The sequence below is a fragment of the Olea europaea genome, chromosome 3 (assembly GCF_002742605.1).
Source record: "Olea europaea var. sylvestris chromosome 3, O_europaea_v1, whole genome shotgun sequence".
Lineage (NCBI taxonomy): Eukaryota > Viridiplantae > Streptophyta > Magnoliopsida > Lamiales > Oleaceae > Olea > Olea europaea.
The window spans coordinates 10,539,156-10,561,906 of record NC_036239.1 but is presented as its reverse complement, the minus strand read 5'-3'; the positions used below and the strand labels follow the sequence as shown (position 1 = coordinate 10,561,906).

Below are 22,751 nucleotides of genomic sequence, written 5' to 3'. Positions count from 1 at the left end.
GAATTTTTATACTATCCCCACCTCTCTAGTTTAGGTAAATCTCAATAATTGCAAGTTAATATGTCAATAAACAAGAATTCTCCATAATTTAATTGCTTCAATCTCCAGAACTCAACTAGGCTAATAATCCCTTATTAAAATTCAAATTTTCTTAAACAAGTGTTAGGACTTAATCAAGCCTTAAGTGCTTATTCTGTTTCGTTCACATACTTTTTCTATTTTTTACTTCAATTTTTATTTCAACACTTTTTTCTTTATTTGTAGCATTCTTTCCCTTAACCATTCTAAAGATCCCTTTAACGAGCTTTAGGTCGATGACTCTCAAGTCAGTTGATTTTAGAGTAACAGGTTTTAACACCCTTACAGACTTATTAATTCGAGTCATTAGACTACGAAGAGAAATTTTTAAATAAATTTTTTTATGCTTTAATTAGTGCAATATCCCTCATTATACACCTATCCAATTAAATCGACCTCTAACTTGAGACTGTTGCCCGATTTCATCCTATTGACCATAGACAGTCCACAAAAGATTTTTAATTTCGTACATAAAATTCATATCTATCTCAATATCTTCCTACAAAAGTGAAATCCACCAAACTATTCTAAATTTGGTTCAAGGATGTAGAATATAGTGATTTTAAGTTTAGCATTTATGGTCCACTATTTCAACCTATCCAATTATGAAATCAACTTATTCCTACACAATACTTAACTTAATTCACGTGCTCAATATATATCAAATTTTACATGGAAAAGTAAAAATTAATTTGAGCATGAAACTTATTCACAATTTATAAATTAATTTTTAATTCAATATATTTTTCATTGTCAACCAGACCAACTAACTTATACAAGCACACACAAATAAAATATTTTTGGAGTTTTTGAAATTTTTAAAATTTTTTTGTAGTCTTCTAATTATTAAAGCAATAAAACACACAATAAAAAACCTCATGTTTTTCACCCTTAAACTTCAACTAAACATGATATGATCTAGGAGTCGAGCCCGATGAAGGCAAGCGCGAGACGAGACCCGTTGATAGTCGATGGCCGACCAATGACGCGATCAAGGGAAAAGCAAGTAAAACAAGCGATGGGATTGCTCGTTCAAGAAACCATTGATGGAACCATGTTCGGGACTCAAAATGGAGCAACTTTCATGTTTGAGTCGAAGGCCGAATCGACTTGGATCAATTTATTATTAAACGACGAAAGCGGAGGCAGAAAACAACACCATGCGGCCGCACAGGCAAAATTCCATGCGGCCGCACACATGGTTCTCGAAAATCAAAAGTGCAATTTTAGTTGAACCATGCGACCGCATGGATTTACACCATGTGGCCGTACATGCCAAAAAAATTGGCGATTTTCTATTTTTGGCCGAATTTCCTAGTTTCGGTAGAATTCTTATGGAATCAAATTATTACCATAATTTGATGGTTTTGGACGTTTTTATTCATTAGTATAAATAGGAGATTACTTTTGATTGTAAGAACCTTTGAACTTTTGACTTTTGAATTAATATTATAGAGAGAGAAAATTCTTCTTTCAATTTATTGTTCTTCTTGAACAATCTTGGAATTTATCAAGAATCAACTTCTTGTGGCATTCTAATCAATCGGATTGTGGGTTCTTTCAATTGTAATCAAGGGGTTTTAGGTTTTTCGCTAATCTAGGATTTTTTGGTTCAATTCTTGGGGTTCAAGATCCAAAATCGGGTTAGTATTGGCGTGCTTGGGTTCCACATCAATCTCGTTGTGGGTTTCGTAGTTTCCATTGCTACGAGGTTCACATCAAAACATTGTCCTCAATGTCTTAAATCTTAAGTCCACATATAAAAGGATGGAAAAGAAATGGAAGAAAAAACTCTCTTGATATGGTGTGAAATTCAATGGCGAGGTAGTCCTATTGCTCCGTTCTCTCATTGGTTAGTGTTGGTTTGAGTATTTCACGATGTCATGTTCTTGCACGATGCAATTAAATAAAGTATTAATGATGAAAAACCTGGAACATATGTTACTTAGCTCAAACATCTAGTACGTCGACTAATATCTTGACAACCTAAGGGAAAACAAGAAATTGATGATGAGTTCCTAATAACCAAATATAAATTACCCTAAATTATCCTAAGTCTAGAAAGCATAATAAATAAAATTGATAGAAATATTGGGTTGCCTCCACCAAGCGCTTGTTTAAAGTCTTGAGCTTGACACGTGTTGTTTCTAGGCTCTTCATAGTGACTTGAAAAGGGAATTTTCACCCCTGCACTTTATGCATTGATTGCACTTTTTTTCATCTTTCATCCTCCACATAATAAAGTTTCCATTGTTGTCCTTGCCAACAATTCCACATTCGTTTGGCCTACCTTTATAGCTTTCCTAATGATCTACTTGTTGGCATTTCTCAAAGTATTGGGGTTGCTTGATTGGATTCTCCATGATGAAACATTGTTATTTATCCTCCACTCTCACGACTATCTCATTAGTATCAAAATTCAGCAAAACTCGACTTGTAGACAAAATGGCCTTCCCAAGATTATTGGCATTTGATATGCCTATTCTGTGTCCAGGCTAATAAAGTTAGCTGGAAAAATGAACTCCTAAGCTTTGATAAGCATGTCTTCGACTATTTTGTAAGAGTGCTTCAATAATTGGTCCACCAGCTAAAGGGTAATATATGTCGCCTTAGGATCTCCTAATCCCAATTTCTTGTAAAGAGACAAGAGGATTAAATTAATACTCGCTCCTGAATCAATTAAACAATTCATATCAAGTAAATTTCCTATGGAGTAAAGTAGAGTAAAACACACTAGATCTTTAAGTTTGGGAGGGATCCTGCACTGAATGACCACGCTGCATTCTTCAAATAAAGCTATTATTTTATGCTTGGATAATATCCTCTTTTTAATCAACATCTCCTTCAAGAACTTGGAGTAGTTTGAAATTTGAATGATCACATCAATAAAAGGGACATTGACATGCAACTTTTTGAGGATTTCCAGGAATTTTATAAACGCTTATCTAGCATGATATTTTTCAATCTTTCAGGAAATCGGACTGGGTATACAGGTGCTTTGATAGAAATTGTTACATGAACCTGTGGATTGTCCGAGGACATTTGCTGATCCTTTTCTGTTGATTCTTCGAATACTCCACTTGTTTATTGCCTTTTGTAGATACTTGGATGCCCTCAGTCTTGATCTTTCTTAGTATAGATTTCAATAGTTGAACACCACTTCTAGTGGTGATAGCCTAAACCAGAGTGGCGGGGATATGATGGTAACTTTTGAGAATCAGAACTCACCACCTCAACTGTTATTACCTATTCCCAAAAATTTTTCTCTGTATCTATATGCAATGTACAATGTGGTCTGTTGACTATTTCAGGTGTTATTGGTCCAATCTGATGTTCCAAATTCTTAATGGAAGCCTACTGATTTTGGAGATTGGTGTTAGTCTTTATGGTGTACTAAGATAACAAATCTTCCAGTGACGGCCTTCACTCTTACTGATGCTATTGCTGCTGCTGGAACCCTTATGGTCTATTTTGATTGTTTTTTCCCTGAGCTTATCCTTGATTGTTAGACCATGAAAAGTTTGGATGGTTCCTCCAACCCGAATTATATGTGCTGGAGTGTTTTGCTGTCTCTGGAAGTTTTGCACGTAGCTCACCTTCCCAAGCTGATTAACATGTGTAGAAGTCAAAGGCCAGCGTATAGTAGCACGATCAGGTCTACAACCTTTGCAAACAAGTGGTGATTGGTGTACCATGTTAACTGACTGAGATAGATTTGTCCATTTCCATTGTAAGAACTTCCATTTGCACAGCCAGTGCTATCACTGTATCCACGTTGTGTATCCCTGCTATTTTTGTTGGAGCTTTTCTCTCAATTAGCCACATCAATTGATTTTTCAACTATTTTATCATACAACTCATTGGCTTTATCGACATCAAGTTTCATTACTGATCCTCCCACTTAAACACCTATCATATTCTTAAACTCCTGGTGTAGTCCATAGTAGAAGAGGTACTATTGAGCTTGCTTAGGAATGTCAAGGCTAGGGTATTTTCTACGCAAATTTTTGAACATCTCCCATGCCTCAGGATAGCTCTCGAAATCTTTCTACTTGAAAATGTAGATTTCATTCCTGATTTGGTGTACTCGAAAAAGTGGGAAGAACTCAAGGTGAATTTTTAAACCATATCATTCCATGATTGTATGTTCCCTGGAGGTAAACAAATGAACCATTCTCTTACAACATCCTTCAAGATATGAGAGAATAATCACATTCGGAATACATTTGCTGATATCCCTTCATGATTGATTACTTCACATAACATGAGAAAAGTCGAAATATGTTCATGAGGATTCTTCGTGCTTTTCCAAAATAATATGATGTCTTGGTGATTTTGAAACAGATTTATGATATTCGATTTGAGGTGGAAATTAGGCTGTTCGAATGAATGATATACTTGACTGGTTGCACTGGTGCAGGAATTGGAGTTACATAATCCCAACTAAAATAAGACCATAGCTCTCTGTTGATTTGGTTGCCATAGTTGCTCCTGAACTTGAACTTAATTCTATGGTTAATTCATATTGTCAGCCATTCTCCTTGCTTAACATTGCACTCTTCTGTGATTCATGAACTTCCTTTTGATTTTGTGATCTATTAGAATTGGATCAGGCTCGTTAGGATTTTGTATATATCAAATTCGCTTGAAAAAAGTCAAGACACGGGAATTAAGCAATGCAATAATAGCCTAAAAACAAAAAAAAAATTGAAACGTATCTAAAATATCTAATAACTAAAATTAACACCGTTATTCCTCGACAACGGTGTCAAAAACTTGTTCGACAAAATTTCACAAGTGTATGAGTTCGTTGTACAAGTAATAATCGTGATGAGTGAGTTATCGACCAACAAAGAATATGGCATAATTCTAGTGTATTTGATATATTTAAATTAGTAATTGTAACAAAAGATGGTTGGTATCTAACTACGTTTTATAACTGTGAAATCAATAAAAATTGGTTTAAAAATCAAATGTGGGTGAACATATTAGATTTTCGATTTTACTAATCAACTCTTAGTTCTAATTTTCAACCAGTGATAATTAATTCAATTCATGCAATTGTGATTATCAATAATTCTACTTTTATTTACTATTCTTTCCCAAAATATAATAAACCTATGATTACCACGAAATAATCCTATTTTGAATCCGAATTCATATGGCAAACATGCATTAATGTTAAGATTATCACACATGATCGCATATGTCATAAATACTATTCCTAATATTTATTGCCCGTGTGTTTGATAAATAGTATTTTACTTACCGTAAGTTTTTCAACACTACGAATAAGCAACTTTTGTCCTAAAGGTGTGCTAACATTAAAACAATGTAATTATGCATATTAATAGAATCACAACGCAAGATTTAAGATAAAAAGACATAGTCTCAAATTAAAAATTAAGAATCAAAGAATTTTGTGATCCATCCAGTACAACGAATTTTAGCTTAGCATATTAATGCGAGAAATAAAGGAAAATAAAAGAAAGTCATCACCCGAATCATTAAATTATGAAGAAAATCTGAAAATCTTTAATTAACGCCTTCAAATCTGGATCCAAGCGATGAATTCTTCGTTTTTCGATATATATTCTCTTTATTTTTTTCCCAAAAGTCGGCTCTCAATGATAAAAATTACATCCTCCATATTTTGGATGGCTTTTGGTATAAATAGGATGCTAAAAGATTACATATCAAAAGTTTCCAAAACAAAATAAGGAAACAAATTTTTTTTTTCAGATTTGAACCGTGGTGAGTAAGCACAATATATGTGATTTGATCTTAGGAGTGAATTTTTGGAACCTTGCGTATGCAAGGCCTGCAGGCCCATGCTCATTATGTTATGCTTTGCCTTTTTCCTACTTAAACAGTCATGCTACATAATACATAAAAAAGCAATAAAATTCTTAAGTTTTTTGTTGATTTGTCTCTATTAACCTGTATTTATTTATTAGTCAATAGTTCTTGTAATGTAAAGTTATTTAGTTATTTTAGTTCTTGTAATCGAAGTGAGTCCAAAACTCTGATATTTTTTTTAAAATTTCACTATTTGAATTAAAAACTATAAACTGACTATTTGGTTTGGTTAAGAGTTAGAGTGGTTGGTTTATGTTGAAATTTACCCAAAAATGATTAAGTTGGTTATGGTTTCTATTTCGGTTTCGGATTGGAGTTGACCGAAATCGAAACTGATCCAAACCAAACCGCTTCCAGGCCTACTACTCAAACCGATTAATTTGATTTCGGGTTGGAGTTGAAACCGACCCAAACACTATGTCAAGACCTACTTATACACAATTAGTTACATATGGCCCAAATGACAAATTAAAACTAAAGAAACTCTCCAAATGGGAACTTTGTAAAGTGGTCAAGGAGCTCAGGAAGTTACACATTTTAAACATGATCTAGAGGTTAAAAAAAATAATTGAAGTGTTTGATATCAATTGGATGGCTCTCAAGGGAAGTTCGAGTCTGTGATAGCATGAATTTTATTGCTATGGGTTTTTTCAATACTATGACGTTTTCCGTTCATGATTGGTGCATAATGTTGGATGACAATTTTGTTGACAACATGCCACATTGTCATTTGATAGTTTGAACAACTTATTTTTTTAACCAATAGTATTTTGTCAACTCATACATTGTGAACAATGTTGTCATCGAATATTATACAAAGAACTTAATCCAATGTATTTTCCTCTGTCGATTCTTGTGCTTTGATTCAGTTAGTGAGTTTCTTTTCTTTAACTTTTGAAATTATATTTCTTCATTCTTGATATTGGATAAAAATGTTGATCTTCAAATGATAATCTCGATTTGATTTTGATAACGTTGTAAGTTGTAACAGTACCTTTGTTTTCTATTTAAGTATTGCAGGATCTTTTAGAGTTTTTAGATATCTTCATAAATACTTTGTATTGTGGTGTCATCCAAACCTCGCGACTTACACTTCCACAATACTCTTTGACTGAAGGGGGTTTACTCAGAGGCGTTTTTGTAAGGATTTTTTAATCAATAGATGGGCTTATATGTGTGAATAATTGTGTGTTAAATTAAGGGTTATCGAATTCGATTGAGCCCAATTAAAGTGATCTAATAAGGCTTCGATTTTGGGCTTTAATGTATCCAATTAAAGTGTGAGTTTACATATGTGTAGAGATCGGACCCAAATCCTAATTCTATGATGGGCCGAATTAGGTCAAAGGGCGTCCCTATATAAATACGTTATGGTCCTCAGATCACACGCACATTATTACTCATTCTCTTCTGCATCCCATCACAGAGAGGAAAAGTAGACTGCGTGTAGATTTGGAATACTATACCGCGAAATTCATTATTACATTAACCATGTTTGATTCAGGTATGCTTTCGCTTTAATGTTTCATTTTCTTGATGATTTAACATGAAAGATCCAATGATTTAAAGTACTAAATTATCCAACAAGTGGTATCAGAGCTTCTTCATGTTGAATCATTGATAATCGAATAATTTAATTTGGTTCTTGCAATATATTTGAAGTTTATAGATTTAACAATTTCGGAATTAATTTTTGTTGAATCTGAAAATTCTACTGCATGATATTCTTGATTATTTTCATAGATCTGGAATAAATCGTTGATATTCACTTTGAGGAATTTAAGATTACAGATTTTGAGTTTAAAATTTTCTAGAATTTTCGGTTTCCTATGGTTTTAAAGAATACAGATTTTTTGAGATTCATATTTCGATTTTGTATTAAAAAAAGAATTCCGGTAGCGAGCAGTGAAGCCGCTGCCTGTGCAGGCAGCAGCACCGAGGGGTGCTACAGGTGCGTTACTCCGGGCGGCGCGGAGTGCGCCACCACCAGAAAGGAAGAAAAGAAATTTTTTTTAGGGTCTTTCAAGTTTTCGGTCGATTTGAGAGCGGGGGCCTCACATGTAAATTAAATAAGTTGAGGCCCCTGGTTGCAATTAGGGTTAGGGTTATAAAATTAAGGTTTCAGTCCCTAATCTTTAAGTTATATTAAGATTTGGGCATTTAAGTTTTGGATTTAATAATTCAGTCCCTAAGGTTTAAAATTAATTAATTCGCGCCATTAAAGTTTTGAATTTATAATTAAAGCCCTCAAAATTTAATTATTAATTCAAATTGGCCCCTAAGTTCATAATTAATTCAAATTGATCCCCAAAGTTTCAAATTTTTAAATTTTGATCCCTAAAGTTTGGAATTGGTCAATTTTGGCCCCTAAAGTATTAAAATTTGTTCTAATTGATCCTCTAAAGTATTGAATTAATTAATTATGATCCCTAAAGTTTCAAGTTTATTAATTTCAACCCCTAAAGTTTGGAATTAATTAATTTAGCCCCCCTTAAAGTTTTGAATTATTAATCCTAAGGCCCCTAAAGTTTAAAACTAAACAAAATATGCAAAATTGGTGATTCTCTTTCTCAAGTTTTGGTACTAAGGACTCTTTTAATAGATATAATATTTGAAAGGTGGTTAATTGAAGCAACATGTTGCCAAAACAACCTCTCTTGTGAAAATTGACTAACTTAGAATATTAAAAAGTGTTTGTGCATGTGTTATTCATGTGAATATTGGTCGGCCCAAGGAATGTCAATATTTAGCAGAATACATGTGCACCTGTGGTGATAAACGTGTGATGATTATTTGGTTTAATATATGATCAATAAATCGATCAAAAGAAAGGTTTATTGATTGCCACGTCGTTTTATCGTCAATGTTTGCTCACTACGCCAAGAGTACCGCTTACAAGTCAATATCTCTGTCCAAAGACTAGATATTGATGTTGTACTTGGTATCTTGTGATGGGCCCTACCACTATTTGAGATTATTATTATTTGCATATTAAAGATATTCATGTGAGCTATTCATAATAAACGTTCTCTAATTCAGTTTCAGGTTCTGTTGCTAATATCTCTGCTAGCATCAATTCAATTCAAATATTAAATGGCACAAACTTCAGAGCATGGCAAGAGAACATTATGATTGTTCTTGGAGTCATGGACCTGGACCTTGCTTTACGGGTCGATCAACCTGCTGCACTTACTGATAAGAGTACCTCTGCTGACAAGAGGGAGATGGAAAAGTGGGAACGATCGAACCGCATAAGCTTAATGGTCATGAAGCGTATTATTCCAGAAGCATTTCGAGGTACTATGTCCGATAAGGTGACTACGGCTAAGGGTTTCCTTGAGAGCCTTGAGAAAAGGTTTGCCAAGAATGAAAAAGCTGAAAGAAGTGCACTTTTGGAAAATCTTGTCTCAATGAGGTATAAAGGGAAAGGAAACATTCGGGAGTATATTATGGAAATGTCTCACGTTGCTTCAAAACTAAAGGCACTCAAGTTGGATTTATCTGAAAACTTGTTAGTGCACTTGGTTCTGATATCCCTTCCGGCACATTTCAATCAATTCAAGGTGAGCTACAACTGTCAAAAGGACTCATGGTCCCTTAATGAGCTGATTTCACATTGTGTTCAGGAAAAGGAAAGACTAAGCATGAGAAAATAGAAAATGCTCATTTGGCCACCACCTAAGGACAAAAGGAACAAGAAAAGAAAAATTAATAAGGAAGATGCGGGTACATCACCTCAAAAGAAACAGCATAAGGAACCAACTGAAGGCGGTTGTTTCTTCTATGGAGCTGCAGGTCATAAGAAGAAGAATTGCACCAATTACCACGCATGACGTGTAAAGAAAGATACTCTTCTTCATTTGGTTTGTTCTGAGGTTAATATAACTTCGGTACCTAGACATACATGGTGGATAGATTCTGGTGCAACAACTCACATCAGTATGTCTATGCAGGATTGTCTGAGTTGCCGAAAACCAAGTGATGGTGAAAGATACATCTATGCTAGCGACGGCAATAAGGTGGAAGTAGAGGCAATAGGAAAATTTAGATTATTGTTAAAGACTGGATTTTATTTGGATATTGTTGAGACATTTATTGCATCGTCTTTTAGACGGAATTTGATTTCTATTTCTGTTTTGGACAAATTTGGTTATACTTGTTCATTTGGAAATGGAAAATTTAGTTTGTTTCATGATTCAAAATTGGTTGGTTTCGGTTCTTTATCAGGTTACGATAATCTTTATTCAATTGATACAATTGCTTCTTTTAATGAATCCCTGCATGTAAGTACTCGAGGTGTAAAGCGAAAATTAACTGGCGAGAATTTTACCTCGTTGTGGCACAAGAGATTAGGTCACATCTCCAAAAGGAGAATTGAGAGACTTGTGTCAGACGGGATTCTCGACCCTCTTGACTTCACAGATTATGATTTGTGTGTCATCTGTATAAAGGGAAAACAAACCAATAAAAGTAGATTTCAAGCCAATAAGATTTCGGAAGTCTTAGAACTTATACATACGGATATTTGTGGACCATTCCCTACGGATTCTTGGAATGGTTAACAATATTTTATAACGTTCATAGACGACTTTTCAAGATATGGCTATATATATCTCATTCATGAAAAATCACAGTCACTGGATGTGTTCAAAAACTATAAAGCTGAAGTTGAGAATCAACTCGGCAAAAGGATTAAAAGCGTCAGATCTGACCGTGGGAGTGAATACTATGACAGACATGACGGTTCAGGTGAATAGTGTCCAGGACCATTTGCTAAATTCCTAGAGGAATGCGGTATCGTCCCACAGTACACTATATCGGGTTCGCCCACTATGAATGGTGTTGCTGAGAGACGAAACGGAATGCTTAAGGATATGGTGAGGAGTATGATTAGTCATTCTACCTTACCAGAATCTCTATGGGCTGAAACATTAAAGACTGCAGCTTATATACTTAACAGAGTTCCAACTAAGGCCACTGATAAAAACTCATATGAGCTTTGGACGGGCAAGAAACCTAGTTTGAAGCATATACATATATGGGGGTGTCCAGCTGAGGCAAGGCCCTATAAGCCAAATGAAAAGAAACTGGACGCAAGGACCATCAGTTGCTATTTCATTGGATATTCTGAAAGGTCCAGGGGTTACAATTTTTATGATCCCACTACTAAGGCAATTTTTGAGATAAGAAATGCTCGGTTCTTTGAGGATATTGAGTTTGCGGGGGGAGAAAGGGTTACAGGCTTTGTCTTTGAGGAGGAATATTTTGAAATTCCTTCAATTGCCATTGACAATGATTAGGTTTCTATCCCTGATATTGTTAAAGAAGCAACTCTGGATCAAGACAATGTCATATTTCCCTCTCAAGATCAACAAATTGTTCCAGAAGAACAAACTCTACAGTCTCAAGAACCAATGCCGTTAAGAAGATCCACTAGAGAGAGGAGAAGTGCAGTTTCGAATGATTACATCGTATTTCTCCAAGAACATGAAGTTGACATTGGAATGGTGGAAGATGATCCGATCAACTTCTGTCAAGCCCTGAAAAGTTCTAACTCTCAAAAGTGGCTCGATGCCATGAATGAAGAGATAAAGTCCATGAAGGACAATGACGTATGAGACCTCATTCCATTGCCTAAAGGTGCGAAATCCATTGGTTGCAAATGGATATTTAAGACCAAGAGGGATTCGAAAGATGATGTAGAGAGGTATAAGGCTCGTCTTGTCACAAAGGGCTTTACACAGAAAGAAGACATCGATTATAAAGAGACTTTCGCTCCGGTTTCTTCGAAAGACTCTTTCAGGACTATAATGGCATTGGTAGCGCATTTCGATCTTCAGCTACATCAGATGGATGTTAAGACAGCATTTCTCAATAGTGACATTGATGAAACAATTTATATGGTACAACCAGAAAACTTTGTATCGGACAATGCAAAGCAAATGATTTGTAAATTAAAGAAATCCATCTATGGACTCAAACAGGCGTCTCGTCAATGGTATTACAAGTTTCATCAGGTGATCATCTCATTTAGTTTTGAGATGAATTTGGTCGATGATTGTATATACCACAAGTTCAGTGGGAGCAAGTATATTTTTCTGGTTTTATATGTCGATGACATATTGCTTACCAGCAACGATATAGACTTATTGCACGAAACCAAGATATTTTTAGCAAAAAAATTTGAGATGAAAGATCTTGGTGACGCCTCTTTTGTATTAGGAATTCAGATACACCGAGATCGTTCTCGAGGTATTCTTGGATTATCACAAAAGAGCTATATCGAAAGGATACTTAAAAGATATGGCATGCAAAATTGTAAACCAAGTGACTCTCCCGTGGCTAAAGGAGACAAGTTCAGATTAAGTCAGTGCCCTAAAAATGATTTGGAAATTAAAGAAATGCAGAAGATTCCTTATTCCTCAGTTATAGGGAGTCTGATGTATGCTCAGGTTTGTACGCGTCCGGATATAGCATACATTGTTGGAATGCTAGGGAGATATTTAAGTAACCCGAGAATGGATCATTGGAAAGCAGCCAAACGGGTCATGCGGTATTTACAGAGAACAAAAGACTACATGCTCACATACAGAAGATCGGATCAGTTGGAGATCATCGATTATTCTGATTCCGATTTCGCGGGATGCCAAGATAGTAGGAGATCCACTTCAGGCTATATTTACTTGCTTGCTGGAGGTGCTATTTCCTGGAAGAGTGCTAAGCAGACACTCATAGCTACTTCCACCATGGCAGCGGAGTTTATAGCGTGTTATGAGGCATCAAATCATGGAATATGGCTGCGTAATTTTGTCACTGGGCTGCGCATTGTGGACAATATAGAAAGATCACTTAAGATATTTTGTGACAATAAATCAGCAGTGCTGTATTCCAATAACAATAGGAGCTCGACAAAGTCAAAACACATAGAGATCAAGTTCCTAGCTGTTAAATAAGGAGTTCAGAGTGGACAGGTGTCAATAGAGCATATTGGGACAAACTTCATGATTGCGGATCCGCTTACTAAGGGATTGATACCCAAGGTCTTTCATAAACACACTGCTCATATGTATATAATATATCTTGAGGATATTTAGTTTCAGTGGGAGTTTGTATTTTTGCTTTTCATATTGGACACATGTACTGTTATTTTGGATACTGTTTGAAGTTAAAGTTATTTTCAGTTATAAAGTTATTTGGTTTATTATCTCTGAACTGTTTAAAATGATCTCACTAAGGTATTAAGATGAACCAATTGGAAATAGGCATGTTACATATCACATTACATGTAATTTCCATGCTACACATCCATACTTGATCCATGTCATTCGGTTATATTAATATACGTGACTATTGATGGGTTTAGCTACGTGAAAGTAGCGAAAGCCGTTTTGATCCTATGTTGATATGATTGATGGATGTGATTGTTTGGGGATACATTCGATAATGATGGCAAAATTCTGAGTACTCATAAGATTATATTTAATGCACAATTATAAGGTGACACATATAGCTCAAGTGGGAGATTGTGAGGATTTTTTAATCAATAGATGGGCTTATATGGGTGAATAATTGTGTGTTAAATTAAGGGCTATCGAATTCGGTTGAGCCCAATTAAAGTGATCTAATAAGGCTTCGATTTTGGGCTTTAATGTATCAAATTAAAGTGTGAGTTTACATATGTGTAGAGATCGGGCCCAAATCCTAATTCTATGATGAGCCAAATTAGGTCAAAGGACGTCCCTATATAAATAAATTATGGTCCCCAGATCACACGCACATTATTATTCATTCTCTTCTGCATCCTATCACAGAGAGGAAAATGAGACTGCGTGTAGATTTGGAAGACTATACTGCGAAATTCATTATTGCATTAACCATGTCTGATGCAGGTACGCTTCCGCTTTAATTCTTCAATTTTTTGATGATTTAACATGAAAGATCCGGTGATTTAAAGTACTAAATTATCCAACAGTTTTAACCTTTAACCTGTACGATTTGAAGTCCTCGACTACTTGTGTAGTGTACGTTCTGCCTAAAGTGTTCTTGCTTTTTAGCTAAACTTGTTTGTGCGACACTTTTGCTTCTGAATTTTAACAGCACATTACAGTTCTTGGGTAGCTTGAATAGATTTGGTAATGGAAGTTTAAACTATTTTTTCGGAATATTTAAGAAAATAGATAAACTAATTGTGAAGGGAAAAAGCTGAATCAACGATTCAGAAAATGGGAAAGAGAGATTATGCTTGTGATGCACTTCCATTTAATGTGATGATGACACTCTATATGGACCTTAAAGATTACAGCAAGGCTGAGTCAAATGTCAATGATATCGGAAATGTTAGAGAAAAACATCTTTGGGCATCTATTCCTATAATATTTGGATCACAAGAATATCTTTTAAAAAAAAAAAAAAACTTGCTATAAGCTTGACACTGTCGAAAAAAGTTATATCATAAAGCAGAGACAAACATGGTCGAAGGGCTAATGAACTAGTGCTTGATGTGATCATTTATTATCCCACTCAATTATAGGGCTATCTTGAGTCCACTCATGCACCATTCGATGCCTTTATTTCAACAAGTATGGTCCTCTTTAGGAAAGGAACATTTAACTATTTTGGGTACCAAATTAGGCTATTTTCGGCTCACTCACTATTGGGATCACATTGATGTGGGACTTTGGATTCAAATGAGCAAATGTATAAATAATTTTGGCCATAATATTTAGAAAACATGTTCCACCCCGCATGTGAGAGAATACATGTTCCACCGCTTCTTGTTAGGGGTGGGCGCGGGTCGGTTCGGTTCTAAAGAGAACCGAACCGAACCGAACTTTTCGAGTATCTAGTAAATGGAACCGTCGGGTCCAAATATAATTATGGAACCGTTCGGGTTCGGTTCGGTTCGGTTCGGTTCTGTACTATAATTAAATTTTTTAACATTTATAAAAATATTATATAAATACAACTAATGATACATTCAATGATTTTGGAATGTCAGGGACTAGTAAACTACCTTGTTCAAATGATCGCTACGATCAAAGCTTCGGTTGGTGAATGTCACAGTTTCGATCGGAGGTCATAGTGTCGATCGATAATTGTATAGGTTTTGAGCTATTAACGAGGCTGCGAGAGTGAGTGCGAGAGTCAAGACAACGTTATGCACTTTGGTGTTGGTATTTAGGGTTATTTAGTGGATTTGATCTTGCTTGGCTAAGAAATGAAACAATAAAATGGGTAATTGGGCCAAAAATTAAAAAATTAGAAATGAAACAAATTATTGGACCAAAATTTTGGATTTAGAAATTGTTAATTTATTAATTTGTTTAGAAAAAATTAAAATAATTTGATTTACTCAATATAAAAAAAAAATAAAAGTAGAAAGATTCGGTTCTTCGGTTCTAGGTCTAGAACCGAGAATCGAACCGTACCCGTCGGTTCTCAATTCAGATACCCGTTCGGGTATTTAATTTGACAAGAACCGTCGGGTTCGGTTCGGGAGATTTGCCCATTCCTACTTCTTGTGATAAATTTGAAATAAAAGTTTTAATGTGGAGGCATGAAGAGAACAATTCAATTGAAGATATTGGTTGATGATAAACTTATTGTCATTACAAGGTATCGGTTGAAGACGCAATATGAGATTCGAGAACGAATATTCTTCAATTTGAAGAGAATGATGTAGTATAACTGTATAAAATGTGATATTTTATTTCCTCTATGTGGTTGCTTTTATATTGGCCTCCGAGTATTCATTTTAAGGTTTTGTACTATTGAAACTCTATTAAGATATAGTCGTCATCGATTTTTTTTTTTTTATAAGTTAATACAAAATATTAAATTTCTCCAATATGAGATCTTTTTCGATATTCTATTGAATCAAAGGATTTAGATTAAGGTGTTATTCTTCGTTCTCGATGCTTCCATTGCATCAGTCACATTTAATGTTGCATTAGATAATGAATAAAATTTTAACTTATTTTTTTTCCTTAATTACTTTTAAGTGGTATCTTAACCATTCTGCTGTTATATTATGTTGCTGTGAATAAAATTAGGAAAGAAAGGGTATCTATTTCTACAAGATATCATGTGTCATATCAAATGTTGAAATTAAATATTTTTATACGATAAAAGATATTAAAAAAATTAAAATTTGGAGGGTTCGAATCACTTTTACATCTCTACACGAATGGTCGGGGTGGAGTAGGCACATGGAGAGCACATGGATGACGAATTTGAGAGGTGAATACAGTGAACAAAAGAGTTGCGTACAGAAATTGAATTAGACATTGACATGCTTTTCTTTTGTTTTACTCCAACAAAAAACAAGTTTTAGCCAGCTTGGCATGTTGCTTAGCCATCGTTTCGTAACAATTTTCATTCTAAAAAATCAATTTTTTTATTGTTATTTTACTATTTTAACTGTCATTTTTTACTTCTTCACTTACAGGTGAGATCCACTTTTCTCTCTAATGATTAAAAAATCAATTTTCATAATCACTATCGAACAGATCCTTAATTTCCACGATACTTTCAATTATCGTTACGGATCCCACACAAAAGATAGAAATTCAAATTTAGCGATTTGATGTGATGGATAACGGAAATATATCAATTATGACAAAAACAAATAAATAAATAAAAGAAACAGATAAATGGAAATTGGTTGTTGATACTTGATAGTAACACGAACTTATTAATTATGATAAGAACGTATTAAATATGTTGGAAGTATATTATCATACTGCAAGCACCAGTCACATGGTTAGAAGTTTAACTTATGGATAATTGATTAATCGACAGATCATTGTCACATCAAAAATCAAAACAAAATAATTTTTGTATCAAAAAAGAAGAGCATTTAAACAATCATAAGATCTCAAATTCGACGTCCAACAATAATCCATTATAATTTTTTTCAAACAAACAAGAAATAAATTATCTCATGTGGAATTAAAATTTTGAAAATTCAATTTAACAGATTAGTTTAGTATCACTACGTAGCCTTACAAGTTTTTTAATTTATCATTTATCTTCAAAACATATATAACAAAGTTTATAGGCTGTTATCATTATTGTGTTGCTTTAATCTCATGATAATAACATTTTAGATGCTTGTTAAAGGTACTTTGAATTTAATAATTCTTTGTTCGTGCTCATACTTCTTCGTTTTAAGTTAATTTAGCATGAATTAGTATAAAACCAGGAGCTCATTTGTATTTAATCGTCATTTTCATTATTTTGTTATATAATATCTCTCCGTCAACATTTTTTTTATTTTGTACGTAAATCATTGAAATGCACATTCAATTTTGTTTAAATTAGTTGCAGTGGGAAAATGATCAAAGAAACGAATAGATCCCTTTGCTATTGCATTATAATTTAGGCCCTATTTGAGCCCCATTATTTCCCCATTAAAATAAAAAATATGACCGTTATCCATCACATTAGACCATCGTATTTGACTTTTTATCTCTTACGTGAGGTCCATAACGACTATATTTTTCGTTCTCATTTTTACAATAATGTGGCTCAAACGGGGGTTTAGTATACCAAACTTACTTATAATTTGTATTGTATGTTAACTTTTGACATTTCTTTTTTTTCCTATTCAAATTTTGAAGTTTAGTTGTTTGTATTAAATTCTTCATGATTATATTAAAACTTTCTATAGGAAGGCTCAAGTAAGAATACGATGATTTTTCTTCAATAAGTCCTTGTATTTAAAATTGGCATAAAGCCCCCAAAATATCTGGGGTGACTCTGTCTATGAGTCGGTTTGATTGTTAATTGATGCAAGTATACTAATCGGATCCAACCATGCTCTAGTTTATCAATTTTTTAATCAAACCAATCGGTCCGATTCAAGTTTAATAACTATAATTATAAATGTTCAGAATTCTTAGCTTTCAATACAAGTGTAACTATTACAAAAGGATGACTAGTCGCCTTATTATTCATAATTCATCCAATAATTGGTCCTTCATCAAGAAAATGATATTCCATGTTCAAGTTTCACCTCTTGATAGTCCTAAAGTGACATAATATATATGGAAAAAAAAATAGACAACTTACTGTAAAGTCTATGTATTAATATTTTTTGTACTTATGTTTCATTTCATGATTTTTTAAGTGTCACCAATAATTGCATCCATTCTGAAGTGAGCTGTCATTCGACACACTTTGTACATGTACATTTTTACCATATCTAGTACGTTAAATTAAACTGAACAATTCATAAATATAAGGATCGCGAAAATAGTAATTTTTTGTATCATTGGCACTGCACAAGCCATACCTCCCGAAAATAAGCTCCCGTTTGGCCCTCATTAATTTTAATTACATTTTTCCCTCTCATATTTTCAACTACATAATTTTTCATAAAATAATATTACACGTAAACCTAAAACTCTTTTTCATTTTCAACCACTCATTTTAAAAAAAAAAACGCTATTCCACTTATTTTTTCATTTCTACATGGGGACCAAACGGGGGCTAAAAGTCCTAGCTAGTTATTCGGAACTCCGAGAATATATAGCCCTGTTTGGTAGCAATTTTTCATCCAAAAAAATTGATTTTTTTTATCGTTATTTCACTATTTCAACTGTAAGTTTTTATTTCTTCACTTATATATGGGCTCACTTTTCTCTCTAACGATCAAAAAATCAATTTTCATATTATTTAAGTTTTTAGTCGTATATCTAATTTTGTCCGACTCAATGACTCGTACCAAACAAGCCCTCGATCCATGCTTGTACACTTTATGAGCAAAATAAATTTTACTTTTGTTTTGTATACCAATATTCACTTACTTTATCAAACACGTCATTGCACATTAAGCTCCTATTTGGCTCCCTTTTTTTGAAATTCCTTTTTTTTTTCATACTCATTTACAACTACACGTTTTACGGGGACTTGTAATTTTTATCAACTTTTTAGTCACACATTTTACTAATTTTTATCAAAAATATACTAAAAGTCTAATTTTTAACTAAATTAAACATGGCTAAATATATTATTTTTTAGTACTATATCCTCTATTATGCACTATGTGATAAAGATAGATATTGATATAAAGTTCTTATTTCTTCAAGGAGTCACCTTCGAACACGTGACTCGAAAAGGCCAAATCAACTTTCTTGCATTAAAAACATCACTATAAAGATATTATTCTGATACAAAATAATTTCTCTTTTAAAAATTGTATTTAGATTAAGGCCCCATTTGGTAGGGATTTTTTGCCCCAAAAAATTAATTTTTTGATCGTTATTTTACTATTCAAGCCGTAATTTTTGACTTCTTCTCTCACATGTGGACCCCACTTTTCTTCTAACGATCAAAAAATCAATTCTCAAAATCGCTACCAAACGGGCCCTAAACCACATTATTGATTTGAGAATTAATTAAAAAAATTTGTTGCATCTTTCCATGTGGAGTTGAAGTTGAAGCTAAAACACAAATTTTGGATTTGAGCTTGAGGATTTGGTAATAGATTTAATCACTAAATACAACTCATAATTATGATTTTTTTGGATTTTTTCTGCTAAATAATTATATTTTAATTACAGTCAATCATGTACTAATGCTGTGGTGGATTGAAACAAGCCCTCCTTGTGTCACATAATTGTACATTAGTGTCATGTTGATACGTGGTACTAAATGACACTATATCGAGCTTTGAGCAAGAAGAATTTTTTAATTGGTCGGATTTGTGGTTACGAATGCGAAATTCTACACGATCTGGTGATAAATGTTTATTGAAGCCCAAAATGGGATCCTATCGAACCAAAATTAGTGTTGCTTGCTATTAATATCTTTTGGAGGAAAGCATACGTCAAAAATTCAATCGGATTGGTTATTAGCCAGGCTAGTGGCCCAAAACTCATGCTCTTTTTTCATAGAGTTTCCAATGAGTTTAAATGATGTTTCCTTAGATTAACATTTGAACGACTCAGGTTTTGATTATATCTTTCTTTTGATACGATCATTCTATTTAAAGGGGAAGATTGACATTCGACCGACTTCTCACAAACAAAGTCGGGGAAAGTTTTAATAAGATTGGTTAATAGAAAAGCAAAATTAATACAAAAAATAAGATGTCGAAACTTTGTGAGTTATTCAATACAATGTCATCCATGTGTATGACAAACATGCCTTAAAATAAGAAGGAAGGCAGGATATTTTTTGGAAGGCAGGAGTTTCTCGGAAGGCAAGGCGCATACATGGGTTTGACTCGCTCTGCACTTTGGCAGTTCAGTTCAGGGGGCTTTTGAACCCTAGCCTGTTTGGGGCACAACCCGCGATTTACTTGGTTTGCATGAAGAGGGGTTGGATCATAAATCCCAGGATTAGTCGCTGTAAGGTGGACACCTGGGTATTAAAAAAAAAAAAAAAAGAATACGTGCTAGATAACTCATGTGGATCCTCACCTCATATTCACCGTGATTCATGTATAAACATATGATTAGCTTATACTTATCTTCCAACTATATCTTACTTTATTATCCTTCAAGTTAGGGATGGCTGCAAGGTGATGACAACAATGTCCTTATTTATCATTTGTTTACTTATTTATTTATATTTAAATATAATTAAATTTAAAATAGAAAAGAAAAAAATAAAAATAAGAGTAGGAGTTGAAGTCGAGAACATGTTCCCATCGTCTGGCCTAATTCGTAAACAGACTAAGAGAAAATATTTTATCATCTCTACTAAAATTATGTAACTTTTTTCATTTTCGTTTTCTCACCAAAAAGCATAGCCCAATATAATCAATTTTTCACCCTTTCACATCTCAATTTTAAGTTAAGCAACCACCGTGAAATAAGCCAAAAGAGTACCATTAACACATCATTTCACTATGGACAAGGACGTTCTAGCCATATTTTAAATTTCCAAGGACATTTTCGTAAACTCAACTACCTTGCCAACCAACGACAACCGTACAGGTTGTTAGATATACGCACAGTAAAAACAAACACTTATATAATCAACATCATAACAAATTAATCCCTCTTTCAAGATTCACCTTCAAATCAACAATGGCGGAATTAGAGAGCTCAAATGTGATGCCTAAGCTCATCAGTTTCCTCTCTTCTCTCCTCCACCGGGTTGCCGAGTCGAACGATCTAAACCCAAGTTTCCAAACCCAAAAAATATCTGTCTTTCACGGCCTAACACGACCAACTATCTCAATTCAAACTTATTTGGACAGAATTTTCAAATATGCAAATTGCAGCCCTTGTTGTTACGTTGTTGCTTATGTGTATCTTGATCGGTTCACGCAGCGCCAACCCACCTTGCCAATCAATTCTTTCAATGTTCATCGCCTGCTCATCACTAGTGTTATGATTGCTGCAAAATTCATGGATGACATGTAAGTTTTCTCTCAAGGAAATTTTGTTATTTTTATGATATTTTTCTTGTAGATGCTTCTGGAATTCAGTTTGATCCAGAGGACTACGAATTTTTTTTGGGAATTTTAGTTTGTATGTTGGAATTAATGCAGTTTCTTGATGTGTTCAATTGTGATCCTAGTTCTTTATTTTCATCAATTCGCCTCGAACTCCAGAAAAAGATTTTTTTTAATTGATTATTTATTTAGTCGACTTAAATTATTGTTATTGTTGTACAAGAACCCAAATAGTAAACTAAAGCAATGTTTAAATTTTCCATTTAGAGGGTTTGTGATTAAGTTCTTCTGAGTTAAATTCTTGATTACCTCAAGAAGATATAAGTTAGATCCAGAAATCAAAGAGATTAATACAACTTTCCATTAATTTCTTTATTATTATTATTATTATTATTATTATATACTTTCAGTTCTTCAAATTAGACAGCCACTAATTGTCGCATCAAAGTCTCAATCTTCCATTCATTTCTGAAAGCTACATTCCAACAATGACTTAGAAGTCATATACTTCATTTAACAGTATATGCAATACTATAACGCATGCAAAATTGGACCAATGATTTTCTTTTTGGGTATGTTTAGAAAAGTCGACTATTTCGTACTAGACAATATTTAGAAACAACGAGACATGGTGTGTATTGTGTAAAATCAAGATAAATAACTAGTTTTTATTTTGTTCGTTGTATTTCCGATTTCTATGATGCAGCATTTCGAAATATGATATTTGTATTTAATCAACATGACTCACATATATCATTTGTGGGGTATAAAATGTGCAGATATTACAACAATGCTTACTATGCTAAAGTTGGAGGAATCAACACAAATGAGATGAACATTCTTGAAGTGGATTTTTTATTTGGATTGGGATTCAATTTGAATGTGAAACCCAACACTTTTTATGCATATTGTTCTTATCTTCAAAGAGAGATGATAATGATGCAGCCTCAAGTTGACATGGCAGAATCCTCCTTATGTACAGCAAGATCATCAAACCTCCATTTGTGTTTCAATGAAGACGAATCGTCCCATCAACAACAGCAGCAGCAACTTGCTGTTTAAGCTTAATGCATTTTTAGCGTGTTTGGTAATGTCAACTATAAAGTACCAAACGAAAGAAGAAGCTAAAATCTTGTCTACTGCATTGTCTAGTATTATGTATCATACAATGTCATTGAATTCTTGATGCAGGTAGGTTAGTGCCTTAGAGGTAGTAGTTTTTCTTTTCTTTTCCTCTTTCTTTGGGTTGGCAATTTAAGCCCATAATTGTACCATGTCCTTATTTTCTCTCTGTTATATTTTTAAGATCTTTAGCTAGCCATGTTTTGGGGTATATTTGGAAGTGAGTCATATGTATATACATATATTGTAGTCTCTTTTGTAAATTATTTGAATTTATGTGCTA

At 33.8% G+C, this 22,751-nt stretch overlaps 1 protein-coding gene across 1 annotated transcript; it reads left to right on the top strand.

The window, feature by feature from the left end:
* Positions 1-20,925: 20,925 nt before the first annotated feature.
* LOC111385820 (cyclin-U4-1-like) lies at positions 20,926-22,751 on the top strand. Its single transcript, XM_023010245.1, has 2 exons — positions 20,926-21,310; positions 22,126-22,751. Exons 1-2 carry the CDS (start codon positions 20,976-20,978, stop codon positions 22,406-22,408), a joined length of 618 nt encoding a protein of 205 aa, XP_022866013.1. The 5' UTR covers positions 20,926-20,975; the 3' UTR covers positions 22,409-22,751.

Coding starts and splice junctions, on each gene's coding strand:
- LOC111385820 (XM_023010245.1), top strand. CDS start 20,976: ATGGCGGAATTAGAGAGCTCAAATGTGATGCCTAAGCTCATCAGTTTC. Junction 21,311..22,125: donor GCAAAATTCATGGATGACAT/GTAAGTTTTCTC, acceptor TAAAATGTGCAG/ATATTACAACAATGCTTACT.